Consider the following 24760-nt stretch of genomic DNA (forward strand, 5'->3'; position numbering starts at 1 on the left):
GAACGCTTTGGAATTTATTTCATATTGCTCCAGATGTACAACTCTAGGACAAATACCAAAATGTATATCTTCTACTCATATATGTACTGTTGTAGCAGTATAGTAATTGTTGGCTTGGCAGGGATGTGTTGCTATAGCTGCAGAGTTATCACAATACCACTACTCCATACATACCCAGCAGCATTTGAATTGGCGCTGATCTTCATAGAACCTTGAGTTGTATACAGTAGCTACCTACTCATGATATTAAGTACAAAACATTGTCAATCATCTTCATCTTTGCTTCTGCGCTCTGCAATTGAGTAACAGGAAGGATCGATTCCATTGCATTGCAAGATATGTTATCAAAATCATACTTTTAGCAAGTAAGTCGTCTTTTTAATTTTTTTTGCCTAATGGTGTCATCGTCGCTTTGGTAACACCAGCATTGGTAACCTGTCAATTTCTTTGGTGCCAGAGGACTTCCATCACAAATAATAGAACATCATCAATACAGCCATTTCTCTTTCCCCAAATTAACTTCCAGCACTATGTTTTGATATATTGGCAGAATCCACTTTGCTTGTGTTCAGTGTGTTTTTGTTTCGCCATGCAATGAATGGAATCACTATTTCTAGTTGCTCACTCGGCGCACAGAAGCAACAGATAAAGATGACTGACAATGCTGGACTTTTAATTGTTTGTAAATGTGTCTACCATTGACATCATTGGTGGTCATTTAAAACAAGATTTCAAACTTTTCTTTTTATTGATGCAAGAACAACAGCTTCTATTTCAGCATCCTAGGAGAAAGGCTGTAGTTCCCATTAGCTTGGAATGCCCTCCAGTGATGTCATTGGTTGGCAGGTTTCTGAACTGTCCACCATCCCACCTCTGTGACGCAGAGTTAGTAGACAGAAATAGTGCCATTTTATAATGAGTTTTAGTGAGGACCAATCATATGAAGACGAGGTTGAACATGGGCGAAGTGTTCCTTTAAGAGAGAGAGGGAATTTAAAGGTTTGGGTTTTGTGTTGTAAGTCAGAGATGCAGGAGTGTTTAGGGAGCCAGTTTACAGTTTGACTGTTTGTATCCATGTCTTTCTGTGTGTTTATTCTATTCTACAAATCTGTGGCTGGCTGTTTATCCGTGTGTCTAGAGTTATGTCTCACTGCACAGTGCTACATGTCTAAGCAGGTGTAGCATTGTGTGCATTTGCAAGTCTCAAAACCTATGTGTGTAGGTTGTGTGCACCTACTGAAAACACAGGGTCAACCCACACATATGCATAGTTGCCCGTGGTTATCTATACAAAGGAGATAAAACCAAATGGGCAGTTAAACGTGCATTCTTCAAAGTTACCGCATAGCTGAGGCAGCCCATCACATTTTCACTGGTTGTTGATAATGCCAGTAGCACAAAATGCACATGAGTATAAACAAGGAGAGAACATAGTCAGAATAAAGTGGACCAAATAGGCTGTGCTCTATATGAATCTATTTTTTTTTATTAATTTCCAATCAGATTTACTTTTCTAGGTCACACTAAAGATGGAAATATCCACAATTTAACCGTAACTACTTTACTTTGGAGTGAAAGGAAGATGCACAGAATAGAAAACAATCTGAGGTGAAGGACATTCGAGGCTCTAGTCTTTTAGGGAGTGGAGAATGGAGGTATAAAGTGGGAGAGAGCGAAGATAGCAGAGCAGAAGGTACTATCCCAGCACTGTTTTGCCTCTGCCAGCCAGATAAAGACAGCAAAGAATTGTGGGAGAACTGAAGAAACATTTCACTGATAACAACAAAACAACAACAAAGAACAGGCTGCACATCAAAGACACATGTGAGAAAAGGTGCACATGGATGTCATTGGGTAATTTGTCAAGTTACAAACCTCACTTCATACAATAAAAAAACTTGCCTCATAACATATTTCTGTCTTTCTCCCATTCACGAGACCCCTCTCTGTCACTGCCACATGAACACACACATACAATTTTACATGCGCGCACACACACCGCTGCCCGCGCCTCCTCAAGTCGTTGCGTCTCTCCTTCGCGCCGTTTGTAAGCTTAGCACACAATGAGATGACAGCGATATCCTACCTAACTACATGTTTATTTCACAAAACACTTACCCAAAGAGAGAAAGAGAGAGAGAGAGAGAGAGAGAGAGAGAGAGAGAGAGAGAGGGGATTGTGTGTGTGCGCATGCATGTGCATGCATGTTTGCGCATGCACAACTGGTCTGGCCCTCATGAAGTTGCATTTTATCTAGTCCTAGTGTGTTCCACACCCTTGACATAACCCCATAAATACTTTGTTGACTGGGGACCCCCAGGGGTCTATACTTGGCCCCCTTCCTTTTTCTCCTCTACACCAAATGCCTTTGCCGAAAACAGCCGATCTACAAGCTCACAAAATATTTGTGAGTTTGTAGATCGGCTATTTCCGCCGAATGTTCACCTATTATTACATGCACTGAATAGGGACACTATGGTTGATGTGGTTAAACAGCATGATCCAAATAACATTACTAGCATCTATCTAAATAGTCAACTAGTGCAGATGGTCCAAAAAACTGAGGTCCCTATCATGTCTGTCATTGCACTTAGAATGATTGTATTTGTTCCATCGTTCCATGGTTTTTAGATTGGTTTATCAGTCCCCTCTGCCACTCAGTCCCACAGGAAGCTGTGAGAGAGGAAGAGAGGAAGGAAAAGAGGATATGTGTGTGGGGCTTCAACGTCTTTTCTTCCGGTATACAGGCTGACCTCACTGCACTGGGTGGAGGCAATCTTTGAAGGTCCTCAGATAACCCTGTGAGATAAACTGTTTTGTGTCTTGGACTATGTTGACTGGAATAGGACTCAGTATCCACTTAAACACTATATACTTCACTGACTGGAAATACGTAGCTGCATTCTCAGCAAGCTCACAACACATCTGTGAGCCTGTACATCTAGTTAGTAAGATGTCTTCTATTTGTGGTGATTTCCTTGAGTTAGATGATTATGAAAAACTTGAGATATGTTTTGTTAAAGGAGATTTTGTTGTGGCAGGTTTTATTTGTCAAGTTTGGGAGAGAAGACAGAAAACTCTGTATAATTCTGAGATGTAATTGAATGTATTATGTGAATATATTGTAAACATGCTGTAAGCGTAAAATGGTGTCTTATAAACCCATGAGGGTTGGGCACTTTGTGTGCAGGACAAGGAAATAAAATTATCATGATCTTATCTACATCAGCTTTTTTCACTGCATGTTTTCCCCAGAATACGCTAGGGTTCATGGGGTTAAAGTAGAGCCCAACCGATATATTGTTCTGGTCAATATACAGTATTTGCCTTTCTGTGATAACATTGGTATTAGCAACTATACAGCTGATCATGTGTCTCTATTTCTAACCACTTTCAACTTGGCATCCCTATTTTGGGCATGTCATTATAGGTGAATTATAGGCGCACTGCAAGGCAGAGAGAGAAAAGCCAAATTCCATTACCTTAATTTTTGCCGATTCGCCTCCTCCACACTCGCGTCCTCCAGCGTGACTCGGAAATCGTTCTCGTCCCCAAGTTAATTTGGGACTAATATATATATATAATTAACATTGATCAAACTACCGAAGCAGCAAATTAAATAATAGTTTCATTGATCTTTATTTACACAATCATGCTGTGTGTTGTGCATGGGTGTGGGAGAAGGCATGTCAAACTGCAAAATGTCTATGCATATTGGAGAGAAATACAGCGTCCAATATACAACATGACATATGGAGGACGGAGTAGGCGAGTACGCAGGTTGAGTATTGGAATTTGGCTATTCAGTCCAACTTGATTCCTCCCAACTCACATCTAATCCTCGCCTCTTTGCTCGGAGGCGGGACTAAGGTGTGAGTGGAGGAAGCAAGTGTGGAAGTTAGAGTTTTGGAATTTGGCTAGAGAGAGAGAGAGAAAGAAAGAGAGAGACAGTACTGAAGCATGTTTGTTGCTGTGTTGCCTATTTCTCACCTCAAATGTTTTCAGATACATATTTTAGTGTGCTGTTTAAGTTTAAAACAGGAATGACTGTAATGCACTGTCTGGATGTCATCTTGAATTAGATTCACAACAGAGTAGCAGTCCAACAGTGTCTCCATAATGAGAAACAGCTGCGTGTGGAGGAACATGAACTATGGGAATCACGCAGGTGAATGAAATGATTCATTCATGATTATTCATATGGACTTGCCGATGTATTCATGCATTAGTAATAAGTAATTAGGATTGGACTTTTAGGGACTATTGACATAAAAATACACAAAAAATAATTCTATATTGTCAACTATATCTTATGATGGATATGGATAATGGATATGCTCTAAAACATGTTTTTCATTTCATGACGCCTTCAGTAGTTGAATACATGTGTATTTGTATATTTTATCTTTATTCTTAGTTGACCGGGGTCCCCCAGGGGTCTATACTTTGATCTACAAGACGATCTGCAAGCTCACAACGCGTCACAACGCAATGCGTTGTTAGCTTGTAGATTTTCAAATATTCAAATATTCTCCTATTTTCACTGAATGTTGGCTTATGCCCAGAATAGGTGATTCATATACTGTCTATATACTTAATTCAAATGTTTTAATCTATCAAAAAGTAATTTGATTTCTATTTATTTTATGATATGTTTAGTGTTCTCAAATATAAACTTTATATCAATTAAAAACTTGTATTCATTTTTTTCAAATTGATTAAAAACAATTGATGATTAAAATAATTAAAATAACACTAAAAACATCGGAAAGTGGTGGTCTAAGATAGTATCAGACCCTACTATTTGGCATTGGTCAGCTCAACCTTAAAGTGGGAGTGGTGCTCTGCAGAATGCTGAGAGAGTCCATTGAGAAGCCACAGAAACAAGGCCCTTGTTTTGGCAACACTCATTGACTTTATGCCTGGGGCTTTTAACAGAAAGGATCACAGTAAATATTACATGAGGAAATAAATAACCAAACCCCTTGAAATGAAGTAATGCTGATAATATCATAAATTAATCCCTTTAGAAACAGCTGGATTGTAGGTTAGGTTAGGTTAGGCTGTAGGTGTGTGTGTGTGTGTGTGTGTGTGTGTGTGTGTGTGTGTGTGTGTGTGTGTGTGTGTGTGTGTGTGTGTGTGTGTGTGTGTGTGTGTGTGTGTGTGTGTGTGTGTGTGTGTGTGTGTGTGTGTGTGTGTGTGTGTGTGTGTGTGTGTGTGTGTGCGTGCGTGCGTGCGTGCGTGCGTGCGTGCGTGCGTGCGTGCGTGCGTGCGTGCGTGCGTGCGTGCGTGCGCATGTGTGTGAGTGTGTGTTTGGGCCGCTGGTTCCAGGGGTGGGGGTGCTGGGCTACAGTGGGGGGGCCAGAGCATGACATCATAGCTGATCTAATTCACTGGCCGGAGCCTAGCCTGTCCCTCCCAGATGGCTGGCAGTCCCGCTTCAGAGGACTGATGAAGTCTTTAATGGAACGCTGCACAGAGAGTGAGAGAGAGAGAGTGAGTGAGTGTGTGAGAGAGAGAGATTGCCATTGTGTGCTCAACATAGTTTATATTTATTGGCTTGAACATCAAACCTCAGTCAAATATTGTTGGCCAAAATAGTGAAGATTTGTTTTAACCCATGTGGAGTACCACATTGGTGGGGTTTACCACCATAAGGCGTTTAGATTGTGTCAAATAAGTTCTACCAAACTAAACATTGCTCTACTCATTGTCTTTTCCTACTTTCCAACTTTATTGATTATTTGTAAACCATTTGACCTTAGTCTTACTGACATACTGAAAGTGAATCTACTACTTTTGCATATAGTATAGTAATTGTTGCAGAAGATTGTAAGAGGTGGATCTTTATACCTGTGCTTGTGTGTGATTCTTAGGCGAGGTGCCATGGGACAGACATTAACTCATTGCCAAGATGTTTCATCATGCCTGTGAAAGAGACCCCTCCCTTCGTTGTAGCACTCTAGTTATTTCAAATCTCTGCCAATATGGCTTCACTCTCTGTACTGCCTCATAATGGAGTCCAGCCGCTGGCTGTTTTTCTATTGTTATTTTGCCCATATTTATTTTATGTTCCAAATGATGCAAGTTGTTGCAGTCAACATTTCCACTGAAGAAGATGGTCTCTTTGCATCTAGTATTAGGAAGAATTGTCTTCCGTTCTTCTGTCATATTTGAAGGAAATGTCTTGCTGTCTGTTTGCTCACATTCAAACACTGTATCTATCTCACAACGTATTACATGTTAGCATAATGATGCATTAACCCTATGGAAAGGATGGGATCCCAGCAGAAACAATTAGGCAAGGAACAGTTCAAGTGTGCTTTATGTTGGATTTAGACTTGCAGTACTTGCACAGTGATTTGTGCAGCGAAAATAGCAAATCTACGAGCTCACAATGTGATGCGTGCTATAAATATGGCTTTACAGCCGTTCAATCCCTTGAGATCTATCACTGTACAATCAGTGTTTAAATTAAGTTTCATCTAGGAAACAATTTTTGCATCGTCATTTGTTATGAAGTGGGCTCATTACGGGGGGCTACTTTAGGGCATGTAAGGATAAGAGCATTGCATCAGTACTAGCATGTTAAAACTCTTTAGAGTGGGAGACTCCGGACATTACTGTAATGCTAGGGTCAGACAGGGCAGCCTCCCACCATCCTTCTAGACCCCCCTTCGTCTCCCCAGGCCCGCCCCTCCCATTTTTCCCGACATCAGGGAACCTAATCTCCTTCGGAGAAATACAATAGTGTCTGCACACTAGATAATGCTACCATGAACATTTATTAGTATACCACCAAGTGACATTTTGCATGTGAAGCTCTATTTCAGACAGAAAAAACATACAGAGACTGACCTTCAAATACATACTTGGCCAGGGCACCTGACAAGTCACCTGTCAGGTCAGCTGGTCCTAATAGGCTCCCTTTGATTGGATATATGCAATACGTTGGATAGATAAGTGCATACAGTACATGATACATCCATCATATAAAACTTCACTTCAGTGCATATAATCTAATAATAATATGCTCAGACAGCACCTTAGTAAACATATTAACTGTGACTGTATATAAATAACATACAAAGGTTTAATAAAGTCCCTAGAAAGTCCACCATATATACATACAAGATACAAGGTACAAGTAAGCTCCATAGTACCGTTCAAAGAGATATGCTTGTCTGCCAGGTCTGAGACTGTGAACAATACCTAGAGCTTAATCGGAACAACTTGAATATCACGTGACTAGAGCATCAGGTATGAACCATCATAATGTGAAGCAACAATAAGAAGAAAAAAGGATAGTTGTACCTGACTTATTTAGAGGCGCTTTTGCTCATCTAAAAATGTGGTAATATTGAATGGCAATGAACAATACCAAAGCAATAGAGAGACAGAGGAAGAAAGTTATATAACCCACAAACTGAGGATATAATACTCTATTAGAGCATTCGAAAAGACACAGGGCATATCATGAACACACACACACACACACACACACACGCACACGCACACGCACACGCACACACAATTTATAAATTGATGAGTCTGCCCAAGATGCTTCACTACACAACATTATATATGTTGAAACAACATCACAACATCACTCTCGTCTTCATGAGAGCATTATCTAGTGTGTGGACTCTATTATTCAGTTTTTCACTTCTGCCCAGCACAGAGTATTTATAGTTTGGATGTGCAAACCTTTTTGTAAGCCTAATCTTCCTCCCCAACCCTGAACCTCCCCCAAACACAAGGAGGATCGAGAGAATAGACCAGGAATGTGACGTACCCCTCCTTTTCCCCCTTGTACTTTAACAGCATTAGGGTCCCTGTTAACCCTGTTACGAGTTAATGGAACAAATTATTAACGTAAAGCAGGCCCATGTGAAATAGAATCTCAAGACCAAGGTTAGCAAAACCGATGTGCAGTGAGAAAGACCACGGAAGGATAAGAGCAGTCGTGGAGAAAGCTCTTGGCAAGTTCCCATGAAATACAGATGGTCTGGGAGTGGGTCCCATCTTTAAACCAGAGGGGGCTTGGAGGGGATGGGGAGTGATTGCCATCTCTGGCTTCCAGGCAGGGTGAGCCACTTTCAGGGTGTGTGAAAGTGATTTGTACTGGGCATTCAATCCCCCATTCTTCACATTTATAATAGTTTTGGACTATTGAACTAAAGCTGTTTTTTTTTCCTCATTATTTTTTTATTTTATTTTCTATAAAGCTGCTACATTTACTATGCCATAATACTACTACTACTACTACTACTACTACTACTACTACTGCTACTGCTAACAATCATCATCATTATCATTTTTATATAGCACTTTCTTACAGTTTACAACGTGCTTTATAGAATAAAAGGCACAATGAAATAAATCATATAGCATGAAAATGAGTTGAAACAAGATTATACGACAGTTGGTTTTGATCAAGCAATCTGATCTGCCATGAGCCGTGAGTTATTTGCCCTATCATAATGGCTAGGAGTTGCTTAGCAACACATATAAACAGAGCAGAATGAGCTCTTCTTCAAACCTTGATATCACACATAATTAGTCATATCAAATCAGATATGTATGAAAACTGTGATCGGCTTGTGCCTGCGATCAGACCCGTGACGTTACATAACACATTCCCTCTCGTCTTCTACTGCTTAATTAGTTAGAGATAAATAATATATTACATAATAAAGGGTCATGATGAAGGAAAATGAAAGTAACTAAAGGGCAAAACTAAAAGTTTATACAAAAGCCAGTCTGAACAAATGTATTTTCAGGAATGACCTAAAAGATGACACTGATGTAGTCTCATTCCAAATCTTGCACGGGCCCTGGTGGAAAAGGCACAGGCACATTTATTATTCAACCTAGAGTGAGCTTTGTCTGAGGATATTAAAATATATTCTAAAACTGACAGGTAACCATTGCAGGGATGGGGGGAATTGCTCTCATTTACCAGTTAAAACCTGTGTAGCAACATTTTGATCTACCGGCCAAAACTGCATATCAAGTGCAGAGCCTTGCTCGATAGATCTGTGTAGTAGCTGGGTGGGCATTTCCTGTTCATTTAGATCTTATTCATACCACCATTGTGTACCATTTCTAAAAGTTCTATGAAAAGTGCTGTTTCACCCTCAGCCCCTTGGTTTCGCAATGAAATCTGTATAAGATGATACAAAGAATGGTTCACCAATACCAAGACACCAAAATGTTAGGGAATACAAATCACTTTAGGAATGCAGGAAAAAATAAGAAATGGCAAGAGCCACACTAAAAAAGAATATATTTACTTGTTCTTAATCATCCATTTAATGCCTTTACAGACCACAAACCTTTTTTGGCCATTCAGCCTTCAGCGATGTGTGTCCATCACTGATGAAGGTTGGATGGTCCTAAGTGTTATGTGGGTTGTAAAGGCATAAAATGGATGAAAACCAGTAAACGGATCCTTTTCTGAGTTTGCCACTCTCCTTTTCTTCTTTTAATGTTAACAATTTAATAGGACACCAGACGGCCAGAGCGCAGTGGTAATACAAACATAGGAAAAACGCATCCCTAATGCATGCCACCTAACATGCTATAACATAAGCCCAGAAGCTTGAAATCAAGTTAAATTGTTTAGAATTGTATGAAGGATAATAATATATATAATACTTTTATTCAAATTGCCTTATGGACCCGACACTGATAACCGACATTAATTTGTGCGTGATGACTACATTTCACGTCATCGTCACAGTGCCACGCAACTTGCTCAAGAAACACTTCACTTATGACCGTAAACTACAGTCATTCTTAATTGTCAACAAGGATGAAAAGGCGGAAGGGTTGTAGGACAAAGTGCATGTAATGTAACTCTAGGAAACAGGCACGTAGGACAGGAAGCAGTGATGTCAAGGATTGACTGAGTTTCCTGTCCGACATTCTTATCCGCCCCACTGGCCCACACGCATACAGGAGGTGGGGAAGGATGGAGGGTTCAAGAGAGAAAGAAAATAGGGAGGGGGATTAGAAATCTGGCGTGTGGATTGGAGAGAAGACACAGAGAGAGAGAATTGAATTGAGAGAGAGAAGGGGGGAGGTTGAAGAAGAAAGGCGACAAAGTAAAAATGATTTGGTCTGGTGCAGACACACACACACACACACACACACACACACACACACACACACACACACACACACACACACACACACACACACACACACACACACACACACACACACACACACCTCATACACGGCACTCATTTCCTTTTCCTCCAATTATTTCAACATCATCCTTCACGGTTCTTGGAATTCGGTCAATGGTGTCCAGTGATGTCATACACTTTACAGGCTACAAAGCCCACTCCACCCAAGTCCCTAACCCCCCACCCTAGTATTTAAGACCCCCCTCCCTCCTCCACATACACACACATTCCTGCATGGAGGCATGTTTTCAGATTCTGGAGATATGCAAGGCGTCACCGCCAGTGTCTGTCTTGGCTCTGCGTTATCATAACTTAACATAATGACAATTTAATTACACAATACGCTCGCGAATCATTGAGGTCTGTGATGGCAGCGTGTTTTAATCAACATGAACTACAAGTAAGTGGGGGTGGCCTATGGGGGGGTTAACCAAAATCTCAATCTGAGCAATGTGTCAACCACGTGAACCACAAGACGAGGAACTATACATTGCAATGTAGCCCGAGGCTGTGTGTTTATTTGAATTTTAAACCCTGTATACTCCATTGACCGGATTCCAAGTCCAGGAACATGGAGTGTTGATGACTCATGTAGAGGAAGCAGTGTGAATCACTGGCCACTCAGCATAAATGACTGTAGTAGTAGTAAGTGAAGGTGTTGTGGCACAGCATGGTGAATGTGCTGTTGAGTGAGAGAAATGTCCACCCGCTTAGTCACATCAATAATAGCGGGCTTTGCTGGTGTGTCATAACTCATAACCACATTCTTGGTGAATGACTAAAATGAATAGAGGCAGGAGGAAGGGTGTCTCACAAGATCTCCATAGGATTCCACTGCGTCTTTGTTGATGGAACAATATCAAAACTTTGCTACACATTCATTGTCCGATTCAGGCTAGGAATCAAACAATGTTAGTCAAATTTCATTGGTTGTATTATTTTGTCCCACCACTGGCAAAATAGATAATAAGCATGACCTATTATTGTCATTTACACATTTTCATAAATGTAAAGCCAAAGATGCTTTCAGTTGATTAATTAGGATTTTAAGTCAGTGGAATGGGGTTATTTTGAACAGACAGTGGAGTTCATGAGTACACTCTGGTGAAGCAGTGCAAAACAGACATAACTCAATTTGCTACTTTGGTTGAACAAAGCAGGCCTTTATGTTTATCTTAATTCTATAAAGGTTATTTTGACAACCCTATTTTTGCATGAAATGAATATCCATCAGCCTCTCCTAGGTACAGCACGAGAGAGAGACTTGAAGTGATAGAGTGTCTTCTTCCCTTCCCCCACATGTCTTTTTCACTCCTCTTTTTAAAGCCTTGGTGAGACCATGAAGACTTCCATTCATGGCTGTAGACTTTGGTATTCATGACTCCCTCAGTTCACTGATTCTGAAGAAACACACAACAGGAAGCATAGCGGAGTAATGAGAAAATACGATCATTTGTTTTTAATTAAGTTAAAAACTCTGTAGCACCCTTCCCAAATCGACTCTGTCCCCCCACAGCAAGCCTGCCGCCGCTTTGATACTTTTGTTTGTCACTTTGAATTACAGTTTTTAGTTGCATTATTTTACTTGCCGTGGAAATAGCCTGTAACCACAACCATAAACGTTCCATGTAATCTTAGAAGTTCAAATTAAATTGTGTAGAAATTATGTTGTGCTGACAGATTTATAATTTATACGTGCCAAAATTATTGGAGCACATTTGACAGTTGAGCAGAAATTAATACGTCTCTTTGTTGTTTGTCATTTATGTAAATACCGTGACTAACTTAGAACTCTCACACACAGTGGGACACAGGTCTTTTTTTTTACTTCCAGACAGCACTTAATTACTAGTGCTATCAGCCATTTGGGGGCATTCCAGATGGAATTCACACATTCCAGTGTGGACAGTGTCGAAGTGTGAGCGACTGATTGTTCAGGTATTTACCTGAGGACTTATTCACATTCCTCCCTAGTCCCTCTTTTTTTCCCAGACAAAAGCTGAATTAAATGTATTGACTTAATTGAGAATGGTCTATTAGCATTCACAGCTGGGGGACACAGACAGGCAGCAGCATGTGGGCACCCATGGTGTTGTAGATTGTAAACTGTTGTAGTCCTTCTGATAGAACTCTAGGTCAGTTGGGAAATTGTTGTTATGGTGTTTTGTGAGTATCACTAGGATGGGAATATGGCCATTTTGCAGTTCAAGAAGAGCAGTTGGTCACTCTCCTGCTAAAGTAGGGTGACGGTGATCATGTTTTCAAACACCAAGTTAGCATGCTGAAATAGAAGGCATAGAGTACAGAAGTGCTGACGTCACTCGTTCATCCCCTGGTTCACAGAAGTAATTTCTCTATGGAGAATAACATTGGGTCATCTTAGAATCGTCTCATATAAGAATTGTGGTCCAAAAGTAAACAAACTGTCCCAGCGATATTGTCGGGAGTCACTCATATTTGATACAGTCTGTTTCTGACAAAAATCTGACTATTTCAGCGGCAGTAACGTTAGAGATTTCTCACTGTCAGTTGATGCTGCATATCCATATGAGTCAAAGCGATGGGATCATTTGTTTATTTTTTTAACACAGTTCTTATTTGACGCAATATTAAACAAGTCTATGGGAATTCAGAATGGGGGGGAAAAACGTGACCCAGGTAGGATGCGTAAATTATGTCAGACTTCGGTGCTCTGTTGTTCTTGCATTCATGAAAACTTTTAACAAAAAGTTTGAAATCTTGTTTAAAATGACCAAACCTGCCTACCGATGATGTCACTGGGAGGCATGTTTGGTACCATCTTATAATGAGCATGAGGACCAATTATATGAACATAGGTTGAGAATGGGTGAAGTGATATTTTAAGCCCTATTAAAAACTAGCAAAAATGGCCAATCTACAATCTCAACATGATGTGACTCGTCGTGACCTTGTAGATCTGTTATTTCAGCTATTATTTTCCTCATTTAATGACATGCCCAAAAAAGGGACGCAAGCTTGAATGTGGTTAAATGAACGCACACCTAAATGCATGCACATGATCATGCACGCACGTTCATGTACTTCCCATTCATGCACACGTATGCACAGTGCACACCGTAGGCGTTTTCATCAGATTATTTTATCATTATTATTTGGGCTTAGCACACCTAGTGACTGCACCTCTCAACGGAACAGAACATGATAAACATTTATGTAAGCTCTCAAAACTAACACTATTATTGTAATTGAGGTGAACCTGAACACAACACAAGCAGGAAAAAAACGCTTAAACTCTGAAGAAAGAAAGCAAGCGAGAAAGAAAGAAAGAAATGAAAAGAAAAACATAAAGTCCCCTAGGCTTCCTAGCCCAGTGCATTCCCTCTGTGGTCGGCCTCTGTCAACATTCCACTGTATGACTGGTGACATGAGCCATGAGATACGGGGGAGAGTCCTGCTGTGTCTCCTGAGACAGGGAGTGGGTGAAAAGAGAACTGGGCCCCCAAGACCAGCGTTTTCCATTCACTTTTCTGAACTGTTTTTTGAGGACACATGTGGGTATTAGGGGGACTACCCCAACCCCCCACCCCAATGAGATCTGTCTTTAATAAGGCATCACCTAGACACCGACCACCACCACCCAGCATTCCTACACCCCAGCCCGAGTGCATTTATGTACATGCATTATTGTGTGTGTGTGTGTGTGTGTGTGTGTGTGTGTGTGTGTGTGTGTGTGTGTGTGTGTGTGTGTGTGTGTGTGTGTGTGTGTGTGTGTGTGTGTGTGTGTGTGTGTCAGAGAGAAAGAGAGAGAGAGAGAGAGAGATGGGGGTCATCTAGCTTGCATGGGGTTTGAACACACACAATGTATGGGGCAGGTTGGGGGGAGACAAGGGAAGACTGGGGGTGGCGAAGGGGAGCTAGAGAGTCGAGAGCAGTCATTTCCCTGAAAGATCACATGATGAGCCATCCCCGGACGGGAGCTGAGGTAGAGAGAGGAGAGAAGAGAGAGGAACGGGGGAGGAGGGAGGCTGAATACGGGGAGGGAGGGAGTGTGTGTGTGGGGGGGGGGGGGGGGTAAAGCAAAACTCATTCAGAACAGCTGAAAGAAAAGGGGAGGAGGTGGGAGGGAGAGGGGTGGAGGGGGTGGTCTTAACATGACATGCGTGTCAGTCTGTTGAAATGTGCACGTAGCCCACTATTTCTCCTCATACCGACTGTGAAGCGCTGACTGCCTGCAAGAGAGAGAGAGAGAACCTGAGAAACAGACGGACGTTAAGAGGGAACCAACTTGGACAAGCACTCTCTAGGTTTCACTAAGCGTACAGGCAGAGAACTGAAACAATATATATAGTGACTGGAAACTTTTTTATTTTTTGAAACTTTCACCCCAAAAAACTATAGGATCTATTTTTGAGACTTTATTTTTGTATATATATATATTTTTGGAGGACAGTATTTGGGAGTTTTACCAATGCTTGGAACAATAACATTAACAGGTAAGCACTGTAACTTTGAGTGTATTTCTCTGAAGTAGATGGTTCTACCCTGAATGATTTGACTTAAGATATCAATGCACTAATTAATTAATTATTATTCAATTAATTAATTAAATGTTATACTCTGTATATGATTTATCTATTTACCAGATTTAGAAAAAAATAGCTTGATTTGGTGTATGTTTGCAGTAAATGTCTACTAGATGAACTTGCATCTTGCATCAAAGTTGTGGTTTCTCCCTAGACAGTGTAGTGTAGCCAAAGGCATTGTTGTCTTGAGGGTGTGGTTAGCATTGTGGCTTGAAGTTGAAGCAAGGACTAGTGATGGTGACTATTTAAATTGTGTAAAACTTTGGGATTTACACTGCAATCATATTGTTCTCTCTTCTCAACTGCTCAAATTATTTTATTCTATAATTATTAAATATAAATGTACTTTAGTTTGAACATGGCTTACTCAGTTGATTCCATAGTCTGTGTTTTGAACTATAGCTTTCAGCAATACTGATGCAGTGTATCGGGGTTTATAGACTTTCCTTCAACTTGTTCTTCCTGTAGTTTCCTTTCACGTTCATTTTAAGGTCAAGACGTCGGTGGTGATGTGCTATTATGACTGTACCCAGCCCAATTTCCCCATACTCCCATCCCATACCATAGGGCCACATATGGGATGGGAAGAATTTCACACATGACATGACAACTGGTAGTCATAAATACACAGAAACGTATTTGGGGAAATATTTTCAAAGCCTGTTTTAGCCCACCCCACCATCTGGGTCTGATGTCCCTTCTTCATGTGAAGTATTTCAATTAGATGAAGTGGGATCCGAACTCCCAATGGGGTTATTCAGCTTAGCCACAGAGGATAGGGAGGGAGGAGGAAGGGGCCTATGGAATTAATTACATGCCAGGGCTGATTCCTCTGTGGGACATACAACTAAGAGTGATGGTTTTTAACAAAGCAATGGCTGGAATGTTTCGCTTTACACATGAATTCATAGATTTGCATTCCATATATTTGATTGCATGCCAAATAATGATATTAACATTGTGTTTACCATCTTGTACTAAAACAATATGCAGTCACAGACTATGCTTACTGATAAGGGAAGAAGGCAAATGGTGGGACAATGGATGTTTGGGTCTGCGATTGGTGACATCTAGGGGCTCTCAGAGACAGAGGGGCCACACCTATAGATGGGAGAGAGGTGGGGGGTAGGGAGGGGCTGTTGGCCTCAATCTAGCCTTCACAGGGGGTGCTCTGTAACCCTAGACTCTCTTAACTGACTTCTTTTGTTTATTTGGTTTCTGCCGCAGACAATAGTAATTGGAGCAAGGATTTGCATATATTTGACCGATTAAGTTTGTAGTAGTGTCTCAGAAGCATAGCAGCCATTCTGCGTTCATCTACTACTCTGCCCCTGCCCCCAATCCTTTCTCGACCAGATACATCTCTCTCTCTCTCTCTCTCTCTCTCTCTCACACACACACACACACACACACACACACACACACACACACACACACAGTACTCGTCTCTGTAACAGCCACAACAGAAAGCCTATCAGATTCCCCATCTCACTAGAGACACTGGGGAGTAATGATAGATTTACAACAAGTGGTTGGTGGCTACAGAGATGCTTTTTAATGTGAGTGCCAAGTCTTACGATGCACACACACACACACACACACACACACACACACACACACACACACACACACACACACACACACACACACACACACACACACACACACACACACACACACATGAACACAGTATTACACTTACACACAAGCAAAGCCTGTCTCCAGCAGAGAGAAGCATTTAAAGAATGAGTGAGTGTCAGAGACTGTTAGACATTCAGCCTTGGGGCAGGCATCAATTCCCCTCAACTCTGCCCTCACAACTCCTGCCCCTTCATCTCTTCAGTGTCCCCTCCTCAGCCCCTTTAGCTTCACCCCTCACATTCCACCCTGTACAGTCATTACTCAAGACCCCCCCCCCTCCCCCCATTTACACTCAACCCCATGAGAGCCCTACCCCCGTCCCACAAGCCCTCAACCCCTAACCCGCCCGGACAAAGTTAAAAGTTGTGTGTGCCTATTAAGAAAAAAGAACAGTCCGGAAAACAAGGATCAAAAAGAGTCGGCAGACGCCGGCACTCTGTTAAATCAACATGGTTCCTGTTTTATTATCTGTATAGATACTCATGGCCTAGTCTGGCCCACTTGCAGCCCACACCCCCTGCTTACACTCCTGATGAGCTTCACTGGAAACAGCTTCGTCCAACCGTATGGGGAGCCAATGTAATTGCATACAGTCATTTACAATGATTTGCTGCTGAGGTGTCGCTGAGCTTGTACTCACAAACACAAATTTAGAGGTTAGGTTTCATATTAGATGGCCCGGCGTGGTTTTTATGTGATCTTTGCAGTGACTGTCTTGACTTGTTTGCTTAACAATAGTGTGGCTCAACAATGTAACGACTACCCTAACAATAACAACTATGTGAGAGTAACACCCACCCCTACACACAATACAGCTGTGACCCCATTAAATAACCCCTTCCCCAATGCCAAGGCTATGGAGAATGACTAAGCCTGGCCTACCTCTTATAAGTTGTAGTCGTTTTAAATGTTGTTATCGACATTAGCAGTCAGTGGGAGTAAAGAAAATGCTACTCTCCATAGTTTTGTACATTTCTTTGGCACGACGATGCTTGTAGACAATAAGAAATTTGACCACCCCCCCACCCCCACATCCTTATTTTCTAAGACCAGAGAGGTTTAGAGATCTATTGTGTTTGCCTTGGGAAGGGGGTGGGTTCTCGTCCATCCTGCTGTGGTGGAATTTGGGTCAAGGGGATTGGGAAGAAGAACTTGTATTGAAAAGGGTCAGAGGCCCATATTTGATTCGTAGTCAGAATGTCGCTGTAACGGCAGAGAGGCAAATAAACACCTCTGTCTGTTTTTTCTTCCTGTGAAGTTGCATGCTGTTGGATTCCACATTGTGTTTAGAGCATCCCAAAATAATTCACCCAAACTAGGAGTGCGCAACATAGCTGACATTCCTTGAGTCAAATCCATACATAAAAAAAAATGGTGTATTGAGCCCTACCAACAATAGACACATAGCACTTTGTTGTACTGCACAGATTTAGCATGAGACACGGCTGTGTTTTGTTTTTTCATTGGTCAGGCATGTTATTTTAACCCATGAATGAGACAGGGTTTTGCTTCTTTTCAAAACCACGAGATCCTAAGAATGCTGGGCCACCGTGCAGAGTTCCACATCTGTAATTTAGAGAAGGGATGTGGACAAGCTGTGAGGATAAACTCTCGATGGTGCACAGTATTGTATTTTTGTGTGTGAAGCAGGAACATTATTTTCTAAGGGTGGGATTGAGTGTGTGTTAGGGATAGAGCATGTGTGCATTCTTTGCTTGTGATTGACAGGGGCAGAGAAAAAAAGGGGTGGGGGTCCCTTAGTGCATTGAGGATATGAGCATATGTGTATGGTTAAGTGTGTGTGTGTGTGCGTGTGTGTGTGTGTGTGTGTGTGTGTGTGTGTGTGTGTGTGTGTGTGTGTGTGTGTGTGTGTGTGTGTGTGTGTGTGTGTGTGTGTGTGTGTGTGTGTGTGTGTGTGTGTGTGTGTGTGTGTGTGTGTGTGTTACCTTGTCTGGCTGTGTAGGTAAGCTGATATCCATGCCTTAAAAAGCTGGGAATTTGTTTTGCGAGTCGAATGGTTGGTTGAAGATCCTGAGAGAAAAAGTTTTCGCCACCAGATGTGAGCTTTTCTTTGCTACAGTAAGATGTCAAGTTAGATGGAAATATGAAGAAAAGAGAGAGAGGAGGAAAAAGAAAGAGATGAGTGAAGATGGTGCTTGTGAAATCGTAGCCCCCCTACCATGCCTTCCTGTCAAATCACAGATTGACATTGCAGGAATTTTGTGTGTGTGTGTGTGTGTGGGTGTGTGCGCGCGCGCGTGTGCGTGTGCGTGTGCGTGTGCGTGTGCGTGTGCGTGTGCGTGTGTGTGTGTGTGTGTGTGTGTGTGTGTGTGTGTGTGTGTGTGTGTGTGTGTGTGTGTGTGTGTGTGGCAGTGCCTGTGTGTGGCTGGTCCTGTGTTTTTTCTTATCTCAGCTGTCAGTATTACATCTGATCTTATTTGCCACCAACAAGGAATGGCTCACAGCAATACAGCCAAGCAATTAGAATTGGAGTATTAAGTGTTTCACAGGGCACCCTAGTCTAAATCTCTGCTCACACTCAGTTTTTATCCTTAAACTGGCAATAGGTTTTCTTTCATTGTGCAACATTTTGTGCAAAGCCAACCCTTCAGGGGTTTCTGTCTGCTGTTTATTCGTGTCAATGTCTAAGCTATTATTTTCTGGCATTGTTACACAGAATAGGATTGGCTGGAACAAATTTCAATCTGATTGCAATTATGTAGTCATATGCTTGTTTAAATCAATTTAAAGGGCCAAGGATCTCTCAGCTGTTCCTTTGGGGGGGGGGGGCTTAGGCAGTCTCCAAATGGCAAATGAGGCCAGCACTGATCATGCAAGTCTTGTTTTTGTTTTCTTTTTGGTCTTTACACAGATTTTTGAATTCTTTGGTAATTACAGAGTTGTTTATTTTCTATGTGTCAGAGTTGTTGTTTTTCTGTCTTTTTTTCTTTTCTTTCTAAGTCATCATTATATTTTTGCATCAGTGTGCTGGATATACTTAAAGATAGATAGATAGATAGAAAGATAGTTCACCCCCAAAATGACTTTTTTTCTATCGATTAATCACCCCATGGAGACTTGAATTCATGGATATTTTTTTGTTTTTGTAGCATTTCTAAACCAATAATTTGATGACCAGCAGCGGTTCCGGTAGGAGACACAAAGAGTCTCCTTTGTGTCTCCTACCGGAACCGCTGCCCACCGGTCCGCTGGTCATCAAATTATTGGCTTAGGAATGCGACAAACAAACAAACAAACAAAAAATACCCATTAATTCAAGTCTCTATGGGGTGACTAATCGATAGAAAAAAAGTAATTTCTTGGGTGAACTATCCCTTTAAGCAACAACTAGTTATGAAAGACATTTCATTTTTGGAATTAACTGACAAAAACCCTCTGCAATATATAATATAATATGTAATTCACTTCATATATTCTCAGTATATAAACTGACCTTGGAATTCTTTCATTTTCTCTCATTTCAGTTGGCCAGACAGAAAGCTTGTCAGCTGCTCCAAAGGAGGGGGCTGCAGAGACCATGGGCACCATCCAGGATGAAGTGGCTCCTCAGGTGAACGGAGAAAAGGAGCAGAAAGAGTGTCCCAACGGCAGCGAGATCACGGCTGTTGAGGAGAAGGCGGCCGAAGAGAAGCCAAGCGAGACAAACGAGGTGGGCTTCAAGAAGATATTCCGTTTCGCCGGTTTCAAGTTCACACTGAAGAAAGACAAGAATGAGGAGAAGAACCCTGTGAAGCTGCTGACAGTCAAAGATAAGGAGGAAGAGGAGGTCAGCAAGGCTGAAACAGCAGAGGAAGCCACCACTACAGGAGAGGAGGTCACAGCCAAAGAGATGGAGGTTGAGACAGAGGTTAAAATTACCACGGCTACTGAGGAAGCTGCAACCACTGAAGTCCCAGCAAAGGAAGCTACTGCTACTGATGCTGAAGCCAAGGACAAGGGAGCTCAGGAGGCAGAGAGCAGTCCCCCACCCCCGGAGGCCGAGAGCAATCCACCACCCACAGAGGTTGAGAGCAGTCCAGCACCCCCGGAGGTAGAGAGCAGTCCACCATCCCAGGAGGCAGAGAGCAGTCCACCATCCCAGGAGGCCGAAAGCAGTCCACCATCCCAGGATGCAGAGAGCAGTCCACCATCCCAGGATGCAGAGAGCAGTCCACCATCCGAAGAGGCCAAGATCAGTCCACCAGTTCACGAGGTCATACTGTCCCCCTTTAGGAAGCTTTTCACTGGAGGACTCTTCTCTAACCTGCGAAAGAAGAACAGCATCAAGTCCAAAGAGGAGGAAGAGAAGGAAAAAGAGGCCGAAGGAGAAACGGCAGAGGCAGGGGAGACTGCTCAGGCTGAGGCGGTCGGTGAGGAAGAGAAGAAGGTTGAGGCACAACAAGAGGAGGCTAAAGAGGATCCACCAGCAACCACTCCTGAGGAGGTGAAACCAGAGTCCACTCCAGAGGTTGAGGTGACCCCTGCACCAGATACTACTGATGAGGCCAAACCAGCAGAGGAGGCAGAAGCTGCACCAGAAGTGGTCACCGAAGCTGAGATACTGTCATCGCAGGAGAAGACCAAGGCACAGGGAAGCCCCCTAAAGAAACTCTTCACTGGAGCTGGCTTGAAGAAGCTTTCCACCAAGAAATCTAAGCCCAAGAAAGATGCTGAGTCCAAGCTTACCGAGTCTGGGGAGCAAACTGCTGAGCAGCTTCAATCCTCCACTGAGTCAGCAGAGTGCCAAAAGCCAGACAGCGGAGCCTCATCTCCAGAAGATTCAGGGGAGCATGTCATCGCGGAGGAGGCCCTCCAGGTGGAGCAAACCCAAGAAGTTGAGGGAGAAGAGAAGAAAAAAGAAGGCATCATTCCCTGGTCCTCCTTCAAAAAACTGGTTACACCCAAGAGGCGTGTAAAGAAATCTTCTGACAGTGAAGATGAGGCTACAACTGAGAAGGCGGAGAAGCCAGTGAAGTCAGCCACCCTTTCCTCTACAGAGAGTGCTGTTTTCACCGAAAAATGCAACGAGGAAGAGGATAAGGAGGAAAAGGAAGATAAGCCCACTGAGGACGAGCCGAAGACAGAAAACACAGAGAAACTGGAGGGCAGCACTGAGGAGTCCAAAAGGAAAATGGACACCTCTGTCTCCTGGGAGGCTCTAATGTGCATGGGAGCCAAGAAACGGACCAGGAAGACCTCTGACTCTGACGATGATGAGACCAAGATTGAAGAGGAGACACCGGCAGCAGAAGGAGGAGAGGAGCCAGAGAGTAAACCTACAGAGACTGCCGTAGTTACCACCCAAGAGACTGACACTGAAGGTGCTGAAGGTGAAGTAGTGTCTGAACCTGAACCTGCTGTGAGCACGCCCCCTGAAAGGGAAACAGCTTGGGCCATACTGAAACGTTTCGTCATGCCAAGGATTAAGGCTAAAACCGATGAGAAGACAGAGGAAAACTCTGAACAAGTTGTCTCCGAAACTGAAATGGCAAAAGAGGAGTCCTCATTCTCCCTCAGAAAATTCCTCCCGGGGCGCAGGAAGAAGAAGCTTGAGAAGCAGTCCTCCACTGAAGTGGAAGAGGATTCTGAAACCCCAGCTGTGGTTCCCCTCTCCGAGTATGACGCTGAGCCAGCCAAGACTGAAGAAGAGCCACCAGTAGAAGCAGCAATAACCCAGACTAAAGCGTCGGCCGAGGACAGGTCCCCTTCATGGATCCCAGCCACTGTAGAGGATGATGATAAGCAGCTTAGTGACATCCCAGAAGAGGCAGAAAACGCTGCCACACCCAAGTCTGCTGACACCACCATTGCAGAGGATGTCATTGAGGAACAGGCTATACTGTCTACTGCAGAAGTGAAGTCCACTTCAGTCCCTGAAGTCACAGTGACCACACCTATTCCTGAGGGACCCAAGTCAGAAACTGCCGAGATCGTTCTCGAAGGTATAGCAGATCAAGTCAGTGTGATCCCTTGCCAGACTGCTGTGACTGTTGAAGATGCACCCATAGATGTGGCTGCTGCTGAAACAGAGTTTGAACCACCCATTGAGCATGCTGACTCAGTGACAAAGACCATCTTAGAAGCACATACTCAAGGGGAGGCTGTAGCCATCTGTACTGGCCTAGGGACCAAGGAGATTGCCAAACTGACTCTAGAGAAGCCTGTGGATACCACTATAGAGTGTTTGGCTGAGACCAGTGATGCCCTGTGCACATTGCTTGTAGTGGAAGATAAGTCACCAAAAAGTGAAGAGGCTATTGCTGCAGAAGTGCCAATATTTGTGGCTCAAGTGCATCAAGTGGACTCCACCGAGTTCAACCCTGTTGTTGAAAAACCAGAGAGTGACATTCCTGACATTCAAACTGCCACTGAGATGGAAGAACCTGACATTGAGATGGTCGCAGTTGTCACCTCTCTGCCTCAGCAGTCCGAAACTGTGCAGCCCCCAGAGTTGAGTGAGAACTCTCCCAAAGTTGTCATGGTGAATCCCATTACACCAACTCTTGAAGCCACCATCTGCACTGAGAGTGTAGAAGTTACTGAACCAGACGTAGAAACCAAGGAAATAGAAGTGGGCGTGGAGCAAGTTGCTGCCATTGAAGAAACCGCTCCATTGGAAGAGATGGCTCAGGCTGTTTCCCAAGAGATCATTTCAGCCATATCAGACACCTTGAAGAACACCCCAACTGAGGTCTCTGAGCCAGCCATTCCTTTCATGGTCCCTGCTGAGGAGGTTGCTGTTATCCAGGAGACAGTGGCCCTAGTAACCCCTCTCAGTGCAAATGTGGAACAACTGGAGACCAAGGATGAGACAGCAATGGAAAAGATCCCAATCTCAGAGCCTGTTGGTGATGAACCAATCCAAGTGCAGGAAACCATGGCAGTGTGTACAACTGTGGTTGAGAGTGTGGTGAATGATAGCATTAGTGCAGCCACTTATGAAGTCAGTGCCTCTGTTATTGAACACAGTGCAAGTGTGGTGGATGCTGAGCCAAAGGTTGAGCAGGCTAATGCCATTGAGGAACAAAGCATGGTTATTGCCCAGGCTGTCATCCAGAATGCCATGGATGAGGTGAAGGAAGCTGAGCCTGAACCCAAGAAGCCTACTACCCCCAAAGCCGATGTCCAATCACCAGTCCAGGCTTTGTCAACAACAGAAGAAAATGTTGAGCTAGAAACAGAGAGGCCTGTTATCACTGACACCCCTGTTCCTGTCACCCATGAAACCCCAGGACCAGTCGAAACACCAACACCGGTTGAGGTCACAGAGAGCATTGATGCTCCAACAGATGAGATTAAACCAGCAGAAGGATTAGAGGAAGCCGTGGAAGTAGAAGAAAGTGAAGCCGTGGAAGTAGAAGAAAGTGAAGCGATTGTTTTGGCAGAAGAAGTAGTAGAACTGAATACAGAAAGTCAGCCAAGTGGAAATCTTGAAGAGGAACAGAGCAAAGTTGCACCAGAAGATGTCAAGGAAACAAGTGAGGAAGTGATTCCAGAACCAGAGGCAACTAAGACAGAGACCCCAACAGAGGAGAAGAAAGAAGAAATTCCTGAGATCCATATGCCAGCCCAGGTTGCCCTGCAGGCAGCGCACACGGTGGAAGATTCCGTGGTTGAGGAAGAGGCTGTGATGGAGTTTGACAGCAATGGCCCTGTGAATGATACGGCACCAGCCAAAGAAACCAACGTGAACGCTGACAGCTCCTGTGATCAGAAACCAGTGTCAGACAAACTTCCAACACTGCTGGAGGAGACCCAAACGAATGCTTCAACGGAGCTGGCCACTTCCAGTCAAGAGGCCCCGGTTGAAGCGACAGCTACCAGCCTAGCAGAGATGGAGATGGTATCGTCATCGGGGAAATGTGCAGAGGTGATGGCGCAGGTGATCGAAGTTATTGAGGAGGCAGTGAAGGAGATTGAACCCATCTCCACAGAGCTCACAGCAGCATCATGAGCAGGTGAGACTACTAGACTGATAATAACCCTTTGATTGGAGAAGTTATCACAATTATGTCATTAATGATCTCAGTTTAACTGGAAATATTTTATAAGGTATTATTTTTAACCAATATAATATTGATAATATAATACAAGAGTAATGGAAAAGAGAAAGGAAAATTTAGGAAAATTCTTTTCCAAATTCCTTCTATCATCCAATCTTCTCATGGTGGCTTTTTTAAAACATCAATGGGCCCTACTTTTATTAGGGGGGGAAGGGAGAGGATTTGCCCGCTAGCCAGATGAAAAAGCTTTTGTTCAGGCTACGAGTAACCGGGGGACCTTTGATATCAAAGCAGGAATGCCGCCGTTGACCCCTGCTTTGTAGGCTGGGGTCTTGAAGGGAAGCAGTGTGTGAGG

The 24760-nt window shown here is 43.1% G+C and overlaps 1 protein-coding gene across 3 annotated transcripts in view; it reads left to right on the plus strand.

The window, feature by feature from the left end:
* Positions 1–24760, plus strand: part of akap12b (A kinase (PRKA) anchor protein 12b) — a 59311-nt gene that overhangs the window by 32321 nt on the left and 2230 nt on the right. For 2 of the 3 annotated variants that reach the window (XM_084083413.1, XM_084083414.1), the window contains exon 3: positions 19888–24360. In XM_084083413.1, the coding sequence (XP_083939539.1) occupies positions 19888–24356 (4469 nt within the window). In that variant the 3' untranslated portion in view covers positions 24357–24360. Of the gene's footprint in view, positions 1–14402; positions 14672–19887; positions 24361–24760 lie in introns of those variants that run through there. The other variant, XM_084083415.1, reaches the window with a different exon arrangement.

The sequence above is a fragment of the Gymnoscopelus microlampas genome (genome assembly GCF_963454915.1).
Source record: "Gymnoscopelus microlampas genome assembly, chromosome: 16".
Taxonomy (NCBI): domain Eukaryota; kingdom Metazoa; phylum Chordata; class Actinopteri; order Myctophiformes; family Myctophidae; genus Gymnoscopelus; species Gymnoscopelus microlampas.